General features: G+C 41.1%; 1 protein-coding gene across 1 annotated transcript; it reads right to left on the bottom strand.

Moving 5' to 3' along the window:
* Positions 1-7405: 7405 nt before the first annotated feature.
* On the bottom strand, positions 7406-8672 carry LOC309505847 (uncharacterized protein; the record flags this gene model as incomplete). The annotated part of the gene is made up of 4 exons (XM_082179311.1): positions 7406-7598; positions 7717-8460; positions 8520-8559; positions 8668-8672. The coding sequence occupies 3 exons, from the start codon at positions 8670-8672 to the stop codon at positions 8233-8235; spliced, it is 273 nt and encodes a 90-aa protein (XP_082035437.1). The 3' UTR covers positions 7406-7598; positions 7717-8232.
* Positions 8673-16793: the final 8121 nt, after the last annotated feature.

The raw sequence follows: 16793 nt of genomic DNA, 5'->3' as shown, positions 1-16793 counted from the left end.
ATGGACTGTCGTCTCCGCCCTGGCCGCCAGATGGACTGTCGTCTCCGCCCTGGCCGCCAGATGGACTGTCACTCCCTGTCCCTGTTTCCCTCCATGGACCTGGCCCCCCATCCCTCCCCCTGATCCTCCACCAGTCCACCTCCCGCCTGGAATCTTGTTTTGTCTGTCATGTCTTGGAGCGTCTGGTAGACGCTCCGTAGAGGGGGGGTTATGTCACAGTGTCTGGTTTGAGTTCCCTGGGTCACCACTAGATATCCTCCTTCCCCACGGTGTCTGTCACATTCTGAACTACATTCCCCACGATCCTTGTTTCTTCATTGCACTCAGCTGTCCCTTGTCACTAATCATTGCACTCAGCCAATTCCCCATTAGCATTGTCATTTCCCTGTGTATATAACCCTGTCTGTTTTAGTATGTGTCACGGAGTCCTTGTATTTATCACGCCACTTCTGTGTTCTGTTTCCTGCCTGTTCTTGTTTGTGTCTTGTTTTGGATTGCCTTATCGGATTTTGACCCATGCCTGGACTTGACCACTGATACGGATTTCCCTAATAAATACTTACTGCAATTGGATCTTCTCCCTTGTTTCCTGTGTGGATCGTGACAACGTAACTCTCTCATTCGAATACATTTTTTTCCATATTCGCGATTTATTTGGATGCTAAACTATTATTTAATATAGGCCTCTAAGAAAAAATTAAAATGATTATCCCCCCAAATTTTAAATATTTATTAGGCTTAAAAAAATATAACAACTTTTAATTTAAAGCTGCAGTCCGTAGCTTTTCCTCTTTGTCGCCATCTCTGTCTGAAATCTGCAATTGCAGTCATTCGCGTCATCAACTTTACGTGGGTTGTGCCTCGGCACGGCACAGTGCGGATGAACACAATGTTTTGAGGAGAATGTGTGTCTCTCCGTCACTGTGCCGGTGTGGATACTGTCATTCAGAATCACAGATTCTACTTTTTGGAAGTATGACCAACATAAGAATTTTCACTGGAAAATGTCATCTGAACAAGTAAGTAACATCCACTTTTGTTCTGACCAACTAAGGGGAAAAAAGCATTGCAGTAAATCGCGCTGATTAAATCTAACGATCGCTTATCATATCACGTAAAACCTCGCAAATTATACTTTGTTCTCAAATTGTTGTATTAACAACATCAGCATTGCGTGACTACATTTAATGCCCTTCCGATATGTATACTTGTTTTCGCATGGGCCGGTTGCAGTCTCTTTATTTCTGTAGCCACTCCGAAATCCGAACGAAGTCTTTCGCGTTTTACAGCGGGTGAATCTTGTCACTGGTGATTGCCGTTTGAACCTTTCTGGATCCCCCATCAAATTGATAAGTTTAATCATATCAAGTGCTGTGAGAAAAGGCTATACATCTCCACCTCCAACATCCTAACACGCAATATAGCCTACTAGCCGAGACACCTTCTTTATGTGGACAGATGTGACGTAATGACGCAAAGACATGCTCGAATTTCCCGCGGAAATCCACCAGTACCACTGGAATTAAAAACATTATTACAAGCTTACCGTTTTGAATCGAGCTGAGGCAAGCAGATCGTTTTGAACACTGGCTGGTTATGTACTTGCTCAAAAAATTATTTTGGATAATTTTTAACCCAAAAAAGTTACGGACTGGAGCTTTAAGTGAACTTAAAACAAACCTTACATAAACTCATTATAAGTGTCATATTTACCTGTGCCTTTCCTGTCTAACAGATATGAAATATACAGAAATTGAATAAGGTTATCAAAACATTCCGCACTGCATAAATTATAAACTAAATATAGATAAATCCTTATTAAAGCTACAAACATTCTTTAGTCAAGAGCAGTTAGTAATTTTCTCTGTTTTCTTTGTCCTTTGGTTAACTTTACTGACAGAGAATTAGCTGCTGCCACTTTAGGACCAGCCACTGCTGACGATCTCACGCATCCCATTCTCTCACTTCTCTTTACTTTCATTTAAGATTTTATTTAACTCATTTACGACTGTTCTTGTGAGGATACTCGACAAAACGGACACTTTGGCATACATGTATGTTGTTCGTTCTAGCTCGAAAGAGAACTTGATACTGGCGCGCGTCTATCTGTGGGTCGTGTGTGTGTGTGTGTGTGTGTGTGTGTGTGTGTGTGTGTGTGTGTGTGTGTGTGTGTGTCAGGAGGACATTCACTGACAGCGCGTTCTCTTTTGTCTTGTCGCGCATGAATGGTTTAAAAGCATTTGCATGAATAAGAGCGGGATCATATAACGATAGCTTAAAGTCACCTGTTGTTGTTTCTGCCGTTTCATCGCCTGTGCCGCAACCGCGATACCATGGAGGAGCAGGACCGAGCCAATGTCGATGCGCGGGTCCACGTCCAGGAACATCGCAAGCACACTATGGGCCCTATCTTGCACCCAGCGCAATTGACTTTGTTCAGCGACGCATGTATCATTCCTATTTTGCACCCACGCACAGCGGACTTTTCCCTCCACAGACGCACGTCGGTAAATTAGGAAATGAACTTGCGCTCTCGGGGGCGGTTCAGTGAAAAGAGGAGGCGTGTTCCGGCGCAAACGTTCCCTGGTGCTATTTTGCAGTTTCAGAAAACAGTTCCGCCACTGACCAGGAGAAACCTAGTCTAAAGTCAGTGGCGTGTTGCGCATGTTATTCATATGCTATTTTAAGGGCGCATGCTTGGCCATAATGTAGCTCGTGCACAACGCACACACACTTTGATTCTCTCATCTACACAGACGCAGCAGTTCTCATTTTTGTAAACCATACATTATTACAAGGAAAAATATTCCACACGAGGGAAATCATTGTTGTGTCCATGAAGATGTGAAGATAGGCATAAATCTAGCTTACACATTTACCCAAATTATCATACGCCTGTTTAACCGAAGCTAATTTGGGTGTGTTTCTCCATCCCCAATGTCACTTCTCTGTGTTTTACGGCCCTGACGAGAACGTCGGTCTCCTTGGCTGTGAAACGCTCCTGGCGCGCGCCTGGCAAATCCGCCGTTATAATAGTAATAATATAAAATTATAAATTTATTTCAAGAATTCAACTGAACAGGTGAAACTAATATATTATATAGACTCATTACATGCAAAGTGAGATATTTCGAGCCTTTATTTGTTATAATTTTGATGATTACAAAATTACAGCTTACAGCTTATAAAACCCACGAAATCAAAATCCCAGAAAATTAGAATATTACATGAAATCACACAGTAATTACACAGTGATACCATGGTCATTGAACCAGGTTTTGGTTATTTTGGCAGTGTGGGCAGGTGCAAATCCTGCTGGAAAATAAAGTTAGCATCTCCATAAAGCTTGTCTGCTTAAGGAAGCATGAAGTGCTCTGAAAATGTCCTGGTAGACGGCTGCGTTGAGTGGACAGCACAGATAAGATGGCTCCCCAAACCAACACAGACTGTGGAAACTTCACACTGGACTTCAAGCATCTTGGATCGTGTGCCTCTCCATTCTTCCTCCAGACTCTGGGACCTTGGTTTCCAAATGAGATGCAAAATTTGCTCTCATCAGAAAAGAGGACTTTAGTCCACTGTGCTCTCGATTGCTCCTGTCTGCTCGATTGCTCCTGTCTGCCCTGCTGCTCTGCTGCTGCGTTGCATTGGTTTGCGTCTGTAAGCTTCGTATCTTTGTTTTAATCATTATTTACTATCATTCCTTGTTATTTATACTGCTAAATATAACTTAATCAACACCACACATTAACCTGACATCGCTAGCTTCAATCTAAATCTTTATTGCTAGCACAACACGCTTGAAATTCACTAGCCTGTTAGCGTACCATCCGTGCGCTTTTTATTTATTTATTTATTCTCTAGCACACTCGCGCCTTCCGTGCGCTCTTTTTTTTTTTTCTCTCGTGCCTTTTACAAGTTCATCAAAAAACTGTGGTGAGTATCAGTCAACAAACACGGTGAGTCATGTCATCTTCTCCTCTTATTGTCATTGCACTTCATGTAACATGTATAGCATAGCCTCCTCTGTCAGCACAGGATTTACATGTGATAAATGCAGGGAGACAGTTAGGCTGGCGGAGAAGATTTCAGAACTAGAGACACGCATCCAAACTTTAATCGAGGTTAATTGTAAGAGTGCAAGGGCTTTAGATACTGCTTTGGATGCGACTAGCTTAGTGAACTTTGTACATTGTTCGGTTCCGGCTGTAGTAGAGCCCGTGCAGCAGGGCAACTGGGTGACGATGAGGCGCTGTAGTCGCGGGACAAAACACAGCTCTTCCGTTCCGATTACAACATCAAACAGATTCTCCCCTCTCAGTGAAACACCCACTGAGAATCCTGTTGAATGCGCCCTAGTTATTGGCGATTCCATTACACGGAACGTGAAAATAGAGACACCAGCCACCATAGTCACATGTTTGCCGGGAGCCAGAGCGCCTGACATCAAAGCAAATTTAAAAGTGCTGGCTAATGCTAATCGTAAATTCTCTAAGATTATTATTCACTTCGGCACTAATGATGTTCGACTCCGCCAGTCGGAGATCACCAAAATTAACATTAAAGAGGTGTGTGAACTCGCAATTACGATGTCAAGCACTGTAATTTGCTCTGGCCCCCTTCCTGTTCGCAGGAGTGATGAGATAGTTAACCCTCTGGGGTCTGAGGGGTTTTCTGGGCCCTGGAGGTGTTCTGACATGCTCTGACATTTGTTTTTGTTAATGGCAAATGTTAATGGCAAAGATGTAAATTCACTCTATATAGCACAAACAGGGCTACCATAATATGTGATCAACATGCTTGTAAATCTTTGTATTTTTAAGAGAATAATGTTTATGCGTGGTTATTTGAAAAAATAAAAATGAAAGTTGCTGAAATAAGACCACAAAACACATAATATGTGTCCACAAGACTTTTGACTAATGTATGTTGTCGCTTCGAGTTCTGGCTTCAAAATGATGTGAAACTCATCCTGCCTAATTGTTCTCATAAAACAATACATTGATTTAAACTTTGTAAAACAGTTTTTTTTGTCAGAAGAGGTTTATGCATGGGAGGGGTAATGGCCCATCAATATTAATGAGATTCAGACCAGGGGTGTGACATAGACACTCCCCCAATGGCTAATGGGCCATCAAGTGAGGCAGCCTGAAACAGGGAATGAGAGGAGCTCGGTTGCTTTTCCACTGCAGTTAGTACCGCTTCAAAGTGGCCGTCTCTAACTGCCATGACATCATCATATTAAATGCGAATTTTTCATTCCGTGTTTCCCCATCCGCTCCTCGGCAACCAACGAGAGAAACGTCTGCACCTCGTCCACCACTGACCACGATTCAGCCATTTTTTTTTAAGTTTATACTCTTTTTTTTAAGCAAATACTTTTAAAACAGGTGCTACAGTGTTGTCTGTTGTCTACTGGCTATTTAAATCTAGCGGGTTTAGTGTCTCGTGTTGTAAATACAATGACGCTGGTAGTGATGATTCTGTCTGACCAATCAGTGATCTGCAGTGTTTTCACGTCACATTTTAGTATCGGTACGGTACGCTTGGAACCTCAACAGAGGTGGTACCATTTAAAGCGAGCCGAAGCGAGCCGTACCGTACCATGCAGTGGAAATGCATCATAAGTGAGCCGTACCGTACCATGCAGTGGAAAAGCACCAAAGCGTGCCCTACCGAACCGAGCCGTACCATACCATGCAGTGGAAAAGCGCCAAAGCGTGCCGTACCGAACCGAGCCGTACCGTACCATGCAGTGGAAAAGCGCCAATAGTCCCTACTGGTTTGTTTTGGTGCTACTTTCTGTGACACACCACAGAGCTCTGCAATAAGCTGTTCCATGAACTGTTTATGGGTCATGTTACCACATAGCTCTTTGTGGATAAGGAAAGCATTGGTGGCAGCAATGTCCAAGAAGTGTAGAAAGATCTTTCTGTACCACTTCATTGTTTTGTGTTGTGCAGTGTAGTACTGTAAGAGCTGACTGGACAGGTCCACACCCCCCATGTGTCTCAGCTGTGGGCCAGGTTCCCGTGCAGGCAGGAATCTGAGTCTGTGGAACCATATCAATGTCAGTCTCTGTTTTCCATGACAGAGTAGACTGCTTGTTGCTTGTCTGAATGTTTGTCTTGGCCCTCTTTGCAACAGGTGTCTGATGATCACCATCACCTTTATAGCTGTAAAACAAACAACTGTGAGCATGTTTATTACACAAAATATAACAACTGCATTTCAATCATTATAAGTAACATTGGCCAGATGCAAAGCCATACAGACACATAATGTTTGTATGGACTATGTAAAACCAGAATATGTAAACAGAATTATACTAATATCTGAAAGAAAGGGAATAAGTGTACTTACTTTTCAGTTGTTCTCAAAACTGAACGACACCTGTCGCGTGCCCTCCCAGTGCGAGTTGCAGGTGAGGCTGAGAGAGATGCTACCACATTCCTATAAAAATAATAATATTAACCCATTTACAGTTTTTTTGGATTGCTTAAGCACAATTTTCAAAACAGGGCCCGTGTTTTCAAAACACTACACACAATTAGCACAACCACACACCCAATTAGCAAAACACTACAGATCCTTTGCATAATTAAACACTCTTGTAAAAACTATACACTTCTGTTTAAAAACCACACTTTGTTACCATATGAAACACACACGTTTCACATTACTATACTCTGTTTGCACGAGTTACACTCTGCTGTGATAAACCTAAAACACTTTTAGCACTTCTACTTCCCTATGATTAGAGTAGGCTACCATCAACAAAGTACAAATATAATGTAAATTCACCAAACACTACACAAGACCAATGTTGCAGACTATAGAAACTCATTTATTTCTCAACACGCCCAAAATGTTGACATGGAGATTCATAATACTGTAACAAAATGTCACTTTACGTATTGTACTGTAAGTTTACTGTAAAAAAATAAAAAATAAAACTAGACATTGTCTCTTCGCCTAGCTGGATCTGGCCAGAGAATTTCATCAACATCGCAGGCAATGTTGTCATTAGCAAGACACCTTGGAAAGAAACGTCTTGAATGACGAATCCATCCTTGCATTGCTGCTACCTCCATCTGGTCACAGGCCTCCTCCATGGCTTGGATGAGGGGTACCTCAGCCTGGAGACGGAGATCATATACCTTCCACCGCCATGCCGAGAAAAACTCTTCTATAGGGTTGAGGAATGGAGAGTATGGTGGAAGATATAGGACGGTGAAATGTGGATGTTGCTGAAACCAGTTCTGAACCAGAGCAGAGCGGTGGAAAGACACATTGTCCCAGACAACAATGTATTGCATATGATCGATTTGATTTGCTGCTGTTATGTTGTGCAATTGGTCCAAGAATGTAAGTATGAGTGCTGTGTTGTAAGGGCCCATATGGCGGTGGAGGACCCCATTCTGTGTAATGGCTGCACAGAGTGTTATATTACCCCCACGTTGCCCTGGGACATTGACTATAGCCCTGTGGCCAATGATGTTTCTTCCCCTCCTTCGTGTTCTCGTCAGGTTGAACCCAGCCTCATCTACGTAAATGAACTCATGCTGGATCTCTTCTCCATCCATTCGTAAAACTCTCTGAAGAACAGTGTCAGGCAATATTGTGTAGTTCAGTGTAGATCTAGTATACATATTATAGTACAGTAAAAGATTATGAGACAGTATGCAAGATCACACTGCTAAAGTGAATACATACCTCTGCATAATCATGCCGCAGTCGTTTCACCCTTTCAGAATTGCGCTCGAAAGGCACTCGATAAATTTGCTTCATTTGAATATGTTTTTTTTTTAGGATGCGTGCCAGTGTTGATGTTGAGACCTGATGGATATCGTTGAAACTGGCGTGGTTATTGACAATGTTAGCTTGGAGCTGATTGAGTGTTATAGCATTGTTGGCCAAAACCATGTTTACTATCTCCCTCTCTTGCTGCTCTGTGAACATAGGAGGCCTTCCCCCTTGTCGTTCCTGACCCTCAATCCTATGTAGAAAAAAAAAAACAGTATACAATAGTACAGTAATTTCACAGGAAAAGGTAACAGAAGTGCTGAGTGCATAGAATACAGTACAAATACCTATTTTCCAGTCGAAATGTTCTTATCACACTTGCCACTGTGTATCGGCTTAGATTTGGCTGTACTCGCAGTCCAGCCTCCCTCAGCGTCAGGCCGTGGTTGACTACGTGGTCAACCAGTGTTGCGCGGATCTCATTTGTCAGATTCGGTCCTCTTTGAGCACCTTCTTGTCTTCCTCTTCCTCTTCCTCTTCCTCTTCCTCTACCTCTACCTCCAGCATGGCCTCCATCTCTTCCTCTTCCTCTGTTGATTCCTCCTCTGTTGATTCCTCCTCCTCCTCCTCCTCCTCCTCCTCCTCCTCCTCCTCCTCCTCCTCGTCGTCCTGGTCCTCCTCGTCCTCCTCCTCGTCCTCCTCCTCGTCCTCCTCCTCCTCGTCTTACTCTTTCTCTGACTCTTTCCATTGTGCTTGAAGACTGATGAACTCACCTGCTGCTTTTTATAGTGCTTATACACCTGATTGGTGTGTCTACAATTAAGCAAACAAGTGTTTGCACACCTGATGACTGTGTTGAACCAATTGGTTGGACGGTGCGGTAATTTGACAGTCAGTGCTTTGGTATTGCAAGGAAGTGACTTCATGATAGATTTTTGTGTGTAATGTATGTTAAGTGTGTTTAGTGTTTTGCAAATCACTGTGTGTAGAGTTTTGCAACAAGTGTGAGGTTGACAATGTGCTTATAGTTGTGCAAATATGGGCTGATGTTTTGCTTCTTGAGTGTAAGGTTTTGCTAATAGTGTACTACTTTTAATTTTAGTGTGTAAGCAATCCAAAAAAACTGTAATCCCAAATTTTTCCCAGACACAAAAATATCCAAATCATGTGTCATTAGTATCCCTTTGAAACAATCAATCATAATTTTTTGAAATTTTCATGGAAAAGTGTGTGAAAAAGTGTGTTATATGATCGGTCACAATTGTGACTGGTGGGATACTGTGTTGTATCAACCATTGGACAGACTGAATATAGGTCTATTTGACCTGTGCAGTGTGTGTGTGTGTGTGTGTGTGTGTGTGTGTGTGTGTGTGTGTGTGTGTGTGTGTGTGTGTGTGTGTGTGTGTGTGTGTGTGTGTGTGTGTGTGTGTGTGTGTGTTGTGTGTGTTGTATCAACCATTGGACAGACTGAATATAGGTGTATTTGACCTGTGCAGTGTGTGTGTGTGTGTGTTTGTGTGTTGTATCAACCATTGGACAGACTGAATATAGGTCTATTTGACCTGTGCAGTGTGTTTGTGTGTGTTTCTGTGTGTGTGTGTGTGTGTGTGTGTGTGTGTGTGTGTGTGTGTGTGTGTGTGTGTGTGTGTGTGTGTGTGTGTGTGTGTGTGTGTGTGTGTGTGTGTGTTGTGTTTGTGTGTTGTATCAACCATTGGACAGACTGAATATAGGTCAATTTGACCTGTGCAGTGTGTGTGTGTGTGTGTGTGTGTGTGTGTGTGTGTGTGTGTGTGTGTGTGTGTGTGTGTGTGTGTGTGTGTGTGTGTGTGTGTGTGTGTGTGTGTGCGTGTGTGTGTGTTGTATCAACCATTGGACAGACTGAATATAGGTCTATTTGACCTGTGCAGAGTGTTTGTGTGTGTGTTTTTTTTTGTGTGTGTGTGTGTGTGTGTGTGTGTGTGTGTGTGTGTGTGTGTGTGTGTGTGTGTGTGTGTGTGTGTGTGTTGTATCAACCATTGGACAGACTGAATATAGGTCTATTTGACCTGTGCAGTGTGTTTGTGTGTGTGTTTTTGTGTGTGTGTTTCTGTGTGTGTGTGTGTGTGTGTGTGTGTGTGTGTGTGTGTGTGTGTGTGTGTGTGTGTGTGTGTGTGTGTGTGTGTGTGTGTTGTGTGTGTTATATGGGCATTAGCATGCTGATAAGATAACACAAAGAAAAAATATGTAACATTATCAACCAATCTCCAAAAATAAATAAAGTCATACAGGCTCATATTGTAATAAGTATATAAACAAAATTGAACGAACATGAGTAAATATGTACTTACTCTTTCTGATGTTCGACTGTGTTGCTGCGCGCCCTCCGAGTTGGTGAAGGTGATGCAGCTACATTCCTTTTTTTTTTTTAAAGTTGAAAACTATTATAACATAAATATTTCAAAGTATATTACCATTAGTCTATATGAATAACTGATGCGAATAATTGTAGACACGTGCTGTAGGCATATATTGTGTGTAATGGGCCATTACCGGAGATAGCACAACGCAAACATTAACACATTTGCAATTCATCAGCTGGGCATATTTACACATTTCAGCACATACACACATTTGCAATAGATATTTGCAAGCACTCTTCGTTAATGATAATGAGGCAGCATAAACACTAGTCAAAATATAATCTAAACATACATAATATTTTCTAAATTAATTTCAAAATTCTAACTTTCATACAGGCCTATGATCTAAACATATCGTTGTACATATTATACAGCAAGTCTAGGCTATGCTGTATAAAGTCTTCTGAAGGCACGCGCCGAAACGCGTTTGTGCAAATAAGTTTATTTATGCATGAAGCCTCTCTCCTACTTTATACAGCATAGCCTAGACCATTTAAAAATAAATTACTCTGAATGACAAGTATGCAAATGGTCCAACCAGTAAAATATGTAGTCTACGTTTATATAAAATAGCTTGTCAACTAATGCAAGTAAATTTAAAAAGACTTACTCATCCGAAATATTATCCACGGCTGGATCAAGTCGCTCTTCAAATTACAAATGTTCGTCGTCAGAGTCCCGCTCTTCTTCTGAGGAAAATTTTAACTCACTATCCAGGACTAGCTGAAGGGCTTCCTCACCAGTGAATCGTGCCATCTTCCAATGGCGCAGGAAAGTGAATGAATGAAACTTGCTGGTTTTAAGGCATTTCAGGGGGCGTTTACCTTATTTTGCATAGATCACCTCAGCACATTATCTTATGAATAGCGCGCTCTGCGAGTGGGTGTGAACTCATTTCAGGGGGCGTTTACCTATTTTGCATAGATCACCTCAGCACATTATCTTATGAATAGCGCGCTCTGCGAGTGGGCGTGAACTCATTACAGATAATTAGATGAGACGGGAGAATCTGTACTTCTCTTTAGTTTCATACAGATTACATTGCAGGAGAATATTTGTTTTGAATGTGAATTGTTTTATTTAAAAGTAGAAATTTAAAGCTTTCTTTAAACGCATGTTTCATGGTTGTGTGATAAGTATTGGCTGAGTTTCAGTTCATTTTCCAGACTTGTTTCAGAAAGATTTTTGCGGAGACAGAGTGAGCTGAAAGCGCACCCTGTTTATTTTATTTATTTAAAAATAAAAACAAGGTTTTGATGTTAATGTGAGTGTACACAAAAAAAAGAAGACCCTCTATAGTTTATAATCATGTATTTCTTTTATTTATATGACCATAAATGACGGATTTTTTTAAAGTTTATGTTGCTGCTATGTGAAAAAAATCCAGCAAAACCCGCGGGCGCGTTTGCCGACCTCAGAGGGTTAATAGATTGTCCTCACTCAATGGCTGGGTGTTGAGTTGGTGTCCGCAAAATAATATAGAATTCATAGACAATTGGAAAAGTTTTTGGGGCAAACCTGACCTGTTGAAAAGAGATGGTATTCATCCCTCCTGGGATGGTGCTGCTCTTCTCTCTAGTAATATGGCACATAGGGCCCTATCTTGCACCCAGCGCAAGTGACTTTGTACACCGACGCATGTATCATTCCTATTTTGCACCCGCGCAAAGCGGACTTTTCCCTCCACAGAAGCATGTCGGTAAGTTAGGAAATACACTTGCGCTCCCGGGGGCGGTTCAGCGCAAAGAGGAGGCGTGTTCCGGCGCAAACGTTCCTTCATGCTATTTTGCAGGTTTAGAAAACAATTGCGCCACTAACCAGGAAAAAATAGTTTAAAGTCAGTGGCGCGTTGCGCATGTTATTCATATGCTATTTTAAGGGCGCATGCTTGGCCATAATCAATGTAGCGTGTGCACAATGCGCATACACTTTGATTCTCTCATGTACACAGAAGCAGCAGTTTTCATTTTTGCAAATCATACATTATTACGATAGATAGATAGATAGATAGATAGATAGATAGACAATTTATTATAAAAGCATACATCTAGCTTACACATTTACCCAAATTATCATACGCCTGTTTAACCGAAGTTAATTTGGGTGGGTTTCTCCATTCAATGTAACTTCTCTCTTTTACGGCCGTGACGAGAGCGTTGCTCTCCTCGGCTGTGAACCGCTCCTGGCGCGCGCCTGGCAAATCTGCCGTTACAATAGCAATCCGCTATGGAAAAAGTGCGTCTTCTCTTAAAGGGAATGTGAGATGACGCTCTGATTGGTTTATTTCACGTTACTCCCAAACCACACCTATGAATAATGAAGCTACTTCAGACCAACCCATTTTAGATTTGCGCCTGGCGCAAGAGTCATTTATCCCGCCGGGAAAATAGCAACAGCGCCGAGACCCGCCCACAAAGTTACTTGCGCTTTGCGCTTGACACTTGCGTTTCAGATCGTTAAAATAGGGCCCATAGTCTTAGAGCTCAAACATGACAATCTGGGGCTCAGGTCAGGAAGCAGACAGACTGGCTTAACCGACCGTCTGCTAGCGGCCTCGCGTCACCAAGGTCAGATAAATCCCATCACATAGAGCCTCTTTCACCTAGATATCATCATATAGAGACTGTGTCTGTTCCCCGAATTAGGACATACATCAAACTCCTAAACCCATTCAAGGGTAATCATTTAATTGATGTTCAACAAATAAAAAACAGATATAATACGGATGAACAAATGATAAAGCTCGGGTTGCTGAATATTCGATCCCTTACTTCAAAAGCACTTATTGTTAATGATATGATTACAGACTATAATCTAGATGTGCTGTGTTTGACAGAAACCTGGCTAAAACCAGACAATTATATTACTTTAAATGAGTCAACCCCGCAAGATTACTGTTATAAACATGAACCTCTTCTGAAAGGCAAAGGGGGAGGTGTTGCTGTAATTTATAGTAATATCTTCAGAATTACTGTGAAATCTTGTTTTAAATATAATTCTTTTGAAGTGTTGTTGCTAAATGTAACACTATCTAGTGTAAATGATAAATCACGTTTAACATTTGTGCTGGCTACTGTATACAGGCCACCAGGGCACCATACAGACTTTATCAAAGAATTTGCTGATTTTCTATCAGAGTTAGTACTGGCTGCAGATAAAGTCCTAATTGTTGGTGATTTTAACCCTCTGGGGTCTGAGCTGTTTTCTGGCCCTGGAGGTGTTCTGACATGCTCTGACATTTGTGCTTATTTCTGTTACTTGTGACATTGCCATGGCTAAAGTCTTATTACACTGTATTTAGCACAAACTCTGCTACAATAATATATCAGCAGCATGTATGTAAAAGTTTGTAGTTTTGAGATAATGACATTTATGCGTGGTTTGTGGAAATACAAAAAAAAAATTGTCACTGAAATAAGGCCATGGAACCCATACTGATTATTTCTTCACAAGACTTTTGAAAATTGTATCACGTAGCCTAGAATATTTGCTCAAAAACCATGTGAAAATCACCCTGACTGCTCATTCAGATAAGACAATATATTGATTTAAAATTTGTGTAAGAAAGCTTTATGCGGGAGGCGTAAACAGATCATTAATATGTATGTATTTTCACACCTGAGGAAGACAAAGACACTCCCCTAATGCCCTATTAGGAGCGATCAGGCCCTGTCATTCTGAGCAAACTTGCACAAAGAATGAGGAGATTTAAAAAATAATGGCTTTTAGATTGTTTGGATTTATTTACAACACAACATAATCCAAAGATACACAACAAATGACAAAAAAGCACATTATTGAAAACAATGATCCAAAGACAGAGACCTTTCTGCCATTCCTAAAAACATTGTACATACATGTCATTTCCAAGGTGTTTGATTTTCACTTTACCATGTTCATGTACAGAGACTCATGTGAATGTTGAAGTCAGCAGGACTTGAAGTCAGTGAACATACTGATATCAAGAGCAACTATAGGGCTGCACGATTTTGGGAATAGATTATAGATTTTTCTGGTTAAAATTTCTTTTTAACATTTTCAAACATTCAAACGCAGAGCGCGCTGCAAAATATGATACATTCAAACGCAGAGCGCGCTCCAAAATATGATACATTATGGTTACCATATTATACATATCTTCGTTTGAGCAGATATCCACAAACACAGTAACGGTTCAACTGCAATGTGAAGTTTATGCAACAATAACATAACTAATAATTGAGAATTTCTTACCTTACATCTTTCTTGTCTTCAAATCGCGTTCTTCTTCTTCTGAGGTAAATCCAATGTAAGCTCACGGCGTGTCTTCCAAACTCGACGAAAAGCAGAGACTTGTCAAGTTTTTTGGCGCTTTGTTTTTGAGGTAACGAGCGCGTTCGCGTTCCATGTGGAGATTTGCATGTCAATCTATTTTGCGCGTGTGGGCGTGGTCAAATTAAAAATAATGAGCAAGCGCTTGAGAAACTGGACATCTTGTTGGTTTTATACAAATTACTTAAGCAGAGAATATTTGTTTTCAGTTTGAATCCGATCATTTAAAAGTACACACTTAAATGATTATAAAGATATATGGCTCATAAATGTGTGACAAGTATTCGCTGAGTTTTGTTTCAGTTTATAGACGTGCTCAAGAAAAAAAACTTCAGCGAGACGGAGAGGCAGAACGCACACCCTGTTTATTTTCTTTATTTTAAAAAAGCACAATGTTTTGATTTGATTGTACTGTAAGTGGACACATACAAAAGTAGACATCTCACAGATTCTTTTTTCATATTTCTTTTTTCTGTATGACCATAAATGACGGAGTAATTTAAGTTTATTGTGCTACAATGTGAAGAAAATCCAGCAAAACGCGCGGGCGCGTTTGCCGACCCCAGAGGGTTAATATAACGAAAAAGATGCATTGGGATTGGCATTTAAAGACATTCTTAACTCTATTGGAGTTTACAACACGTGTCAGGACCTACTCATTGTCGTAATCATACTCTAGTCTAGTGATGTATGTCTCGAGACCGGTCTTGGTCTCGAGACCGGTCTCGAGACCACTTTTACGTGGTCTCGGTCTTGTCACGGCCTTGACGGTCTTTGGTCTTGGTCTTGTCTTGGTCTCGGACCTCTCGGTCTTGTCTTGGTCTCGGACCTCTCGGTCTTGTCTAGGTCTCGCTGTCTCAGACCGACATAGTGGTCGGGGAATTTAGCAATACAATACTACAATATCCACGACGACACAACGTTCGATAATGCAACATTATTATCCGCAACGGAATGGATTGAAGCGCGCGTCTGAGTGAAAGTTCGGCGTGTGCGCGAGCCACACCAGAAAACACTTTATCCGCGCCACTGATCGCAGTGGCAACGAGCACTTTGATCACTTGATTTAAAAAACACATATCAGTGACATGATGGGTTTTAACTTCATTCAGGAGAGTTTGGGTAACTGCACAACTGACAGATGACTTTGAGCGCACCGCCAACGGTGTGTGTGTGTGTGTGTATGTGTGTGTAACCATAGCGACAAAACAACCAACTTTTGGATCCTGCACTTAAGCCTATAATTTCGTTTTTAAAAATTGAATTATGTATTTAAAAGTTGCAGAATGGATTCATTTGGAGACTCCGAAATCGGCAGAGATAGGCAGGCATTTGCTTAGATGAATTTGTGACTTTGATATCTTTGTGTGTGTGTGTGTGTGTGTGTGTGTGTGTGTGTGTGTGTGTGTGTGTGTGTGTGTGTGTTGTTTGATTACAGTATTGTATTTAAGATGGTTTTAGACTAAATAAATGGTCTTTTAAATATCATATGCATATCTCCGTTGTGTTGACTAAACATTAGGCCTAATCCAAGTTTATAATTGTGTATCTTTAATTTGATGTTACGGTTTCATCTACACATTAAGTATAATTTCAATTGGTTACATATTTCTCATTCTTTAGACAGTTGTTGGAGGAGCAAGATGGTGTTGGAGGTGTTTGATGTTTTGTCAGATGAACCATCAGTACCAGTCATGTCAGTCCTCAACAGTACACAAAAGTTTAAGGGAGTCTCAATCCTCTAATAGTGCAGTAACAGCCGTCATGCAATTGCTACACATAGTTGATCTCACCCAGTCTGCAAAAACATTTACAGTGAGCTCACAGTCACACACATGACATGGTCTGTCTCTGTATTGTTCTGCCTGTGTAGTTGAAGTAATACCGTCTAATATGTATTGAATGTAAACTGCAGCTGAACCCTAGTGTAGCATATATATATGTGCTGCAATTATAGATAAAAATAGTGGACCAATATCAGAAGATCTTAGTTTGGCTCAAGGAGGAAAAGGTGAAATTCAATGATACACAGAGTCAAGGCAGCAGTGCAATTGTGAATTGTATTACATACAGGACAACAAGCATTTACAATATTTACACGTGCACATAGGAAATATTCAGTTCAAATTTATTAATGAACATACAGCAATCTCAGAATTCAAAATTCTCTCAGTCATCAACAGTGCTTGAAGCCGCAGCAGTTCACAACACACAGCCCTCGAGACAGGCAAAGTCCAAGGAGTCCATGATGGAACAGTTCATAAGCTCAGTACCAATATGTAGATGTGTGAAAATGTCCAAATGTGTGTGAGAATGTCTCTGAGGGTGTGTGCGCAG

Source organism: Leuciscus leuciscus (genome assembly GCF_965113295.1).
Source record: "Leuciscus leuciscus genome assembly, chromosome: 9".
NCBI lineage: Eukaryota > Metazoa > Chordata > Actinopteri > Cypriniformes > Leuciscidae > Leuciscus > Leuciscus leuciscus.
This window is presented reverse-complemented; position numbering and strand designations above follow the sequence as displayed.